The 8913-nt window shown below is 37.8% G+C and overlaps 1 protein-coding gene across 1 annotated transcript in view; it reads left to right on the forward strand.

Moving 5' to 3' along the window:
• Positions 1 to 5128, forward strand: part of LOC135460668 (guanine nucleotide-binding protein G(q) subunit alpha-like) — a 49245-nt gene extending 44117 nt beyond the window's left edge. The window contains exon 5 of the mRNA XM_064737572.1: positions 541 to 5128. Coding sequence (XP_064593642.1) covers positions 541 to 731 — 191 coding nt within the window. The 3' untranslated portion in view covers positions 732 to 5128. The remainder of the gene's footprint in view (positions 1 to 540) is intronic.
• The last annotated feature ends 3785 nt before the right edge of the window (positions 5129 to 8913 follow it).

Here is an 8913-nt window from a genome sequence, read left to right on the forward strand (position 1 = left end):
AAATGTGGTGGTTTGAAATTGAAATGGGTGCCCCGTGTGAGGAAATTGAACCAAACCCGCTACGGTAAAGTAAATTAAATTCCGTTTGGGACAGTGTCAAACTAGTTTAAGATGCAACTTGATTATGCTACATTTTAAAAGAATGTACTGTTTAAATACAGTAGACTGAAAATGGACCAGATCTGTTAATTTTTTTTTATGAGTATAAAGCAACTAATTATTCTGTTGTTCATTTTGTGGGGTCATCAAGTTCATCTCTCCATTTTTAACACCTTATTGAAGAAAGAAGAAAGCACAAAAAGAACAGCTCTTCTATTATCACCTTCTGGAATTTCCTTCAATTTTCATTTTTTAATGGTCCCCACTGGGAAAAAATAGTATATGGTAGTATTTGTTATTAAATTTTTTCCCTTCCTCTCTTATACAAAGATAACAGACTGAGTCTTTATTCTGTTTTCTGCTCCTGAGGTTCCCCTCCTAAGTAAGCTCAAATACTGAATTGACTTTAAGAGAAACTGACTTTTTCTTCTTAATTATCAGGACCACAACGGGATGCACAAGCAGCACGAGAGTTCATCTTGAAGATGTTTGTAGACCTGAATCCAGATAGTGACAAAATTATCTACTCCCACTTCACTTGTGCTACAGACACAGAGAATATACGCTTTGTCTTTGCTGCTGTCAAGGACACAATTCTACAATTAAACCTGAAGGAATACAACTTGGTCTAACTGTACCCAAAAGGCCCTCCAAAACCACCTTTGTGTGATTGAAGATGCACAATAGGGACGGGATTACCTGTGAAAACAAGTTGCATAATACTAATTTATTGCTGGCCTGCACTCTGTGAATGTTCAGAGTTTTTTAGTTGATATTATGATTTTATTTAAACTATATGGAGGAAAACCAAAATATGCTGAAGTACAGTCACAGTACATTTTCTTATTTTTTAGGCAAAATCTTGTGACTCAGTTGTTTCTAAATTCTCAGTCATACACTCACAAAGGATAACAGGTTTTTGCTATTGCAGCAAAATCAAGCTGGTTTCCTCTTTCCCTGACCCATTGTCTCCCTCCTTCCTTTCCCGCTATGTTTGAAAATACAATGGCCATTTTACCACTTGCATTCCTTGATAACATATTTTCTGTTGAGTGACTTGGCCAAGAAAATTACTATCATCAGAAGTGATCAGTCATTCAAATTTTACAGAATGTGCTTTCTCTGAAGGATCAGAAGTATTGATAGCATGATATTTTTTCATTCTTAAAATTAGTGTTCTCATTCTGTCTTCACTTCTGAGACTAGAATATTGGGAATTTGCAAAATAGAAATAGTTGTGTATGGATTTAGAATTTAAACATACTTTCACAGCTCAGAAAGATGCATAGAAGACAGCAATAAAATAATTAAAGACATAAACCTCAGATGTTCATAGAATATAATCGAATCTCTTTTTAATTGCCATGTGTCATTATTTTCTCTTTTCTTTAATCACTAATGACAAGTAGAAATGTCATGGACACTACATTTTCCCCAGTGACTACAGCCGGAAACAGGGGTAGGGGTTTATTTTTCAGTTGTGTGCATTTTTTCTTAAGTTAGAGCTTTTTTAAAGTGTTTTTTTTGCTATATAAAATCTTGCCAAATATGGCTTATTATGAGACCAATACTTTTGAAACATAAGATAGTGATTGAAATGCCAAACTAATGGATTGGGAATTGACCTGATTGAGTCAACTGCCAAATGATAAACATAGTTTTAACTCATATGTTCCTGTTTTTATTGTGTTCCATTTTCTAATGCCAAAAACAACAGTGTGAGTGAACATGCTACTAAGTATACGTGTATAGAAGACAGTTTAATTCTCTCCTTATGTCAGAGATGGCATGAGATTGCATACAGTGTTTTTTTTAATAATATCAAGCACCTCGTTTATTACTGATGAATGATCACATTCAGAAACCTTTCTTGATAAGGTTGCCTCTTAACCTATTCACAGACATTTTATAGGTTTCATGCAAAATAGTCTCTCTTGATGTTCTTTAGAAAGATTTCTTAATGCAAATCACTCTTGAAATTTAAACATGAAAAATTTTAATAACAAAAATGTAGCACCCATCAATGAGAAGCTTGAGTTGAAAGGTGTTTTTTGACCGGGTGCATGATTGCTAGCAAGCTACAGAGAACTCTGAGGTCAGACATTGCCAAATAGCAATAGGGTGCACTTAGCACAGAAGCTGCTTCCTCTCAACAGCAAAGGAGAGGTGGGAAAACAATCTCTTATTACTTGAGTAATGAAGTTAAAAATAAATACTAATGAGATGTTTTTCATCCTTAATACTCCCTACTCTAAAACAACATTAATAAGAATAGTTGCTAGGTTTTGTTCCCTCATAAAACACCCTATAATTGGAAATTGATTGTAGGTATAGTGCAATTATGAATGCTATAATCATTGTACATGCATATATGCCAACATCCATATTGGCTTTATATTCATTAATTTTGGGCAAATGGATTGTGCTGTGTTGATATGTATCTATGTAATTGTATAATATGTCTTATAGCTGATTCACATTTTAAATAATGTTATTTTATTTACTTTTTAAAGAGAAAAATGTACATTTTTTTCAGTTTATTCCTGACTAGGTATTTGTTGGTTTTATTTAAAAAGCTTATAATAGTAAAGAACTGTAGTAGCGTTGTGCTATATAGAATCATTTGAACATTCCTGAGTAAGAGTAAATTGGAGACACACAGAGGACAGTCAAAAGCAAAACAATGCTAAAATCTTGTCAGGGCTTTATACAGATGTAGAAGCTGTTTTTGTTAGAAGAATTTATGCCATTATATCTAGGATTAGAATATAAGCTCTTAAATATCAATTTGTATTTGGCAGATTCAACTTCAGTTAATTTTACCTTTCTAATAGCCTTTTTTAGAAAAGTGAAATTAGAGACATTTCAAACCATTGAACATAAGTACTAATGGGCATATTCTATTTCCCTAAAAATATAATAAAACCATCAGATCAGTTAAACATTAATTCAGAAATTACAGAAACCTTAGAGTTAACAACCACAAAGTTGCTAATGTTAAAAATTTTAAGCAGTTAAAATTTGTTTAATAAAGCTAAAGCACATAGTTGAAGGCTATAAAAAGTGACACTGACATTCTAAATGTATCATCTGAACAGCTGTTCTTATTATATATGTAATTCTAACATTAGCCATGATCTTACTTATGAACATAACAAATCTTCTGGTTTAACTGTTGACTGGAGTGTCTGATAATATCCTTTCTTTCAGCCTGTGAATACATTGGCCACCATGGATTTAGTGATACAAATAGAACTGTAGGGGAGAAAAAAGCAAAAACATGCCAGTGTTGTCTAATGAAGGTTTGGGTTTGTTTTATTATGGGATATCAGGGGATTGTATGGGGTTTTAAGTTTTAATATAAAAAGGATTTGTATAAAACAAACCAAAAATTTACTCACACTTTATAGACATATTGTGATTGCAAAATTCAAATGTGTGTGCCACTGGGCTACTTCTGGTATATTTGAATTGAGTTGAACCTGTGACAATGTTTAGATCATTTAAACATATTCTGAAAAAATATAATCAGCATGTTAACACAAGCCTTACATAACTCACCTAACACAGCATTGCAGTGTGACAGTGTTTACAAAAGCATTTAATTTTTAAATGACAGATGTTCTCGTGCAATATATTTCATTGCTGTTGCTGTTTTAATTAGTGATTTCCACTATGCATTATAGTGCTTGAGTCTAGAAGTATGTGCTTCTAACATGAAGCTGAAGGCAAAAATAAGACAGGAACCCTTTTAATTTTGCAAAATTACATTGTTTCATTGAATGTCATTAATGGGAGAGGAGAAAAGGAAAACATTGGGAAACTATTCTAGGTGTAAAAGAAAACTGTAAATACGTTTTAAAAAAACCTTAAACTTGCTTTTTCACTAGTTAGCTGGCACTTTGTTTACATATATAGGATGACGAAGCTATAAGGGCAGTTTACTTTTATAATTCAGACTTCTGATTTTCAAGGTAGCCTGTAATTTTGAATCATACTGCCACATGATTTTGAAGCACTTTTTAAAGTTTGAAAGTGGAGAAGAGGCTTTATGCTGGTTATCAGTCAGAACTGCCTGCATGATTTGCAAAAACTTTAAAGGTGATAAAAGGGCTGCATATGAAGATATTGCTAGACTCTGAGCTTTTGTTCATGAGAGGCAAGACTTTCAGATTGCTCAACTTTATGGTCCTTCCCTTGTTATGCATTTTTCACAAAATATTGAAATAATAGGAGAAAACAGAGACATGTTAACCCATATGGAAAAGAAAAATAATGTCCAAATAATTTATTATATGTGCTGCTAGTATTGAAGGTCTGCATGATTATCCTGCATTACATTAGCAAAATAATGAAGTGTGCACAGTATATTAACAAGGCCTACAAACTACCTACCTGTAGTTAAGAAATCAATAAATTAAATATGTTTTGGAGGGTGTCGCAAGTAAGGAAATTAAAAAGGCCTGTTGTTTATAATTAATGGTTATTTGAGGCCTTCACACTTTTGCAGATAAAGTCCCTCTTTGGACATAAACAACTAAGATAGTATGTCCCTGTCCAATTTGCTAGTTTAGTAGTGATCATGAAAAACAATGTGTTTTGGTTTGAAGAGAACGACTGATAGTTCCTCTTTTTTGTTGTTGTTTTTGCTTTTATTTACCATTTTATTTATCAGTCAAAACAAACATTTCCATGTAATCAGTAATTCATTGAGGGTCATTGTTTATCTAGTTACAGGGTTTTTATTGTAACTTTCTCTCGAGCTTTTTTACAGTAGCTATGTTGCAGGAAAAAAAAGAATTGAAGAATCATTTGGGCAAAGCTGATGTTGAAGGTAGTGTCAAAAATGCAAGGGAATTCAACCAAATCAATCTTACTCTTGGTAATGACTGCTGTTTTTGTGATGTTAGGGGGTTTTCTATCAAAAGATGGTCTAAGATGAAGTCTTGCTGGATTTCTTATTTATCATGCTGCAGAAAATCCTTTTTTTTTTTTTTTTTGCCAATATATTGGAAGGGTAGTCAGATACATTTTTAAAATTTGCAGTGTTTAACAAAATAAAGACCATATTTGTTATTCTGAAGTGTCATTTAAATGCATGTGTCGTGTATTGTTTGGGGAACAAAAGTAGGGTGTGGTTTTCTGTTTTTCTGTTTAAAAAAATAATGCATAAATGCTGCTCCTTAACAGTCGTGTTAGTTAAAAATACAGTACTTTTCACCATAGGTTTGTACTATAGCATCTTCTTCATTCCTTGACATTTAGCTTTTCTCAAATATATTTGGGCTTGTTCTCCCAAAATATTTCTTATGACAAATATTTGTCTTGGGAATGGCTTTTATCCCATAACAATTTTTTTGGGGGTTTTGTTTTGTCCAGAAATGGTCACTCCCCCCCCCTCCGAGCTTCAGGAGTATCACAAGGAGGGCCAGCACAGGATTCTGAAGGTTGGGGGCAAGGGGTTGTTTCCTTCTGGTGGGGCAATTCATCTCAGCGGCCACATTGCACAGTGCCTCTTACTAGAGATACTGTTGCTTTTTGGTTTTTGCCTGGTATTTTTTCTTCTCCTTTGGCACTGTGACTGGGCTTACTGGCTTGCTTCTCTGTTCCTCTGCTTGCTCGGGAGCCCAGAGATAGTGCTGCGCCGGGAGCCCCCTGGGGGCATCCCTCTGTGCGGCCCCACCCCGGGACCAGTCATCGCTAGTGAGCTATCTATGGGACCAATTCCCCGCCCAGCCCTGCTCTTTTCTGCTGCTGTTTCAGGGCTTCTTGCTACATTTTAACCTGACACCTGGCCACCCCGCAGCTTCTGGCACGGCCCTAGAGACTGTGCTACACTTTGTCATCCTGGGTGTGCAGCTTCTGAGGTTCCTGCTACAGTCCATTTCGCCATCCGGAGGGACACCGGGACTGACGGCCCCTGTGAGTTTGTACAGGAAACTCCTTTTCTCTCCTGCCAGCTCAACTGCCATCGGCCATGTGGAGAGAGGCCACTGAGCTCGTGCCACAGCGCCCTCTGCAGCCGTGGGAGAATCAGTGTACCTGCACAGCCTCACCAGGAGCCAACAGCGCCCCTGCCTGTTGTGACTATAACTACACCAAAGGGGAAAGTGCTTGACGGCCAGGAGAAGGCTGTTATTGGGTCTCTGTTTTTTTTCTGTTTGTTGTTGATACTGTTATTGTTTGTTTGCCTTGTTATACATACACACACACATACATACATACATACATATATATACATATATATATATGTGTGTATGTGTATATATATATATACACACACACTAGTAAAGAACTGTTACTCCTTTTCCCATATCTTTGCCTGACAGCCCTGTAATTTCAAAGTTATAAGAAGTTGGAGGCAAGGGGGTATATTTTTCATTCCAAGGGAGGTTCCCGCCTGTTGTAGTGTGTTATTAGGTTTATTGTATTATTCCCCCATTTTATGTATTGTTCCCCTCTGTTTAGTGTAAAATGGTTCTGCCCTCCCCAGTTTTCCCGCCGTAGCCCTTCTGACCGTTATGTTGCTATGGTTACCCCAGCCCTCGGTTTGTGTCAGTTACCCATGTTATATAATTTCTCCTCCCCCTTATTCCCTTTTAAGTAAACTTTTCCTCCTCCCTGGGCCCAGTCAATCACCCCCCACTCCTCCCAACTTTCCAGAATCTTCTTCCCTATGGGAGTTATGGTTGGCTGTGGCCCCGGGGCCCCTCCCTTACTTTGTATTTATTGGTTTCCCTATTGTGTCAGTTATGTTAAGTTCATCCCCTTACCCTTCCCCATTGGCTCTCTGTAATCCCCTCCTCTGCACACCCTCCCCCTTTATAACCCCTTTTCACCCTCTGTTCTGGGCCATTTTGCTGGTTGGTGCCATCTTCTGGTTGGTGCTCCAGTGCCATCAATAAACCGACCTTCACCCCCAGCAAGTGTGCCACTCCTTCTTCTCGTCCCTTACGCCGTGAGACCAGTCCGCAAGCCAGCTCAGCCCGAGGCCCATAGACGCCAAGGGGGGCTGGCTGTTTATGCAGCTGGGTGTCGGCCGCTGACCCTCTGCTAGCCGGACTTCGCCCTAGTGGCCGAATACACTCCGCCGCACCCGTCTTCCTTGGCAGGCACCTGTCTTTCAAACCAAGACAATATTGTATAGATGTATTATCCCCATAATTAGTTTTTTAATTATACATGCTCTGTGCTCATAGTCCATATATTAATATTTCCTGATTATCCTTATTACAGACAGAAAGTTCAAAACATTTAAGGTTCAGTACAGTGAATGCAGTTATTTGGCATTATTACTAAAGATTTTTTTGGTTTGTGTACAACAGAAACTCAAAAGCATGGGGGAAAATAAATAACCATCTGTCTTTATTAATAGAAAACATTCAGAATTTGTAGGCTTTTAAGCGAAATTCTGAAGTATTTTGCATGATTGCAATAGTTCTGCAAAAGCAGACTGTTTCTTTGTTTTGTTTGCCTAAGTGATGATTGAAAAAACAGAAAGAGGCCTACATATTGCTTTTCAAGATTGACTCATACTTTAGCAGCAATCATCGCATCTCACATCTTTATGACTGAAGAAACAGAATTTCAGGATGCTTGCAATGATGAGTTTGTTCTCTATTATGTGATTACAAGTTTAAATAAGATTTTTGGAATGCAAATAATTTTCCTAAGTAAGAATTTCAGTGAATTGCTGTTGCAGAATGCAAAGGCGAGAGATCAATGAGGAAGGACTTCTTTTACCTTTATGTCTCGGTGAAAATAACATCAACAAAAATACAAGTGCAAGTTGTGATATTTAGATATGTGAAATAGGTGCTGAAACTATTTATGAGATAAATTGTTTATAGATGTGTGTCATGGTTTGAGACTGGCCAAATGCTAGGCACTCACAAAAGTCATTCACTTACTCTCTTCTGCTACAGTTGGGCAGAGGAGAGGGAAAAAAATTAACCAAGGGCTCATGTGTTGAGATAAGGACTGGAAGAAAAAACACTGTAAGGACAAAACAGGTTCAAATTTAAAGGTGCAAAGTAAATTTATTATTAACAGGGTCAGAGGAGGAGAAGTAAAATAAGCCTTTAAAACACCTTTTTCCCCCCCAGCCCCTCCCTCTTTCCCACCAATAGTGCAGGGAGATAGGGTGTGGGGGTTCTGGTCAGTTCATCCCTCAAAATCTTTTTTCTTTTCACTCAAGGAGAGGAGTCTTTTTTTCTGCTATGATGTAATATGGTCTGTGGTCTCAGGGTCTGTCTGACCCCAGCTGCCGTAGGTGTCCCAGATAGCGAAGTCCCGCTAAGCACAACCTGTCTAGGTGTCCCAGGCAGGCTCCCAGCTGCAGGCAACCTTAGCAAGCAGCTTAGCTCTTTAAGTGAGATCAGCTCTTTGGTGAATTCAACTCTTTAGTGATTTCAGCTCTTTGCTTGCTATGTGCCTTGGCAGTCGCAGGGATGAGAGAGGAGAAGAGCTGTGTGAGGTTTCACAGATGTGTCTTTATTGTCAGCCTCTGCAAAGGATGTCAGGGACAGGTCTTCTGATGAACTGGGAGAGGCAGGGGTTTATATAGGATATGTGGGTTTTGGGAAACAGTCCAATAGTAAGGGTTGAGGTGTATATGACCAATGGTCTTAGAGAGATAACAAGGATCTGAGGTGGAAGAAGGGTCTTTTGGTCCAGTCATCATGACTAGGCATTTCTTATCTTAGGCAACAGACCGCCAGGGAGGCCTTGCAGGCCCTGTGTCTGCTACATTGGTCCACACTTTTCTTCAGATGGCAGATGATGATAGTTGGCATATCAATAGCAGGGTCCACA

The sequence above is a fragment of the Zonotrichia leucophrys genome, unplaced genomic scaffold, assembly GCF_028769735.1.
Source record: "Zonotrichia leucophrys gambelii isolate GWCS_2022_RI unplaced genomic scaffold, RI_Zleu_2.0 Scaffold_84_193343, whole genome shotgun sequence".
Lineage (NCBI taxonomy): Eukaryota > Metazoa > Chordata > Aves > Passeriformes > Passerellidae > Zonotrichia > Zonotrichia leucophrys.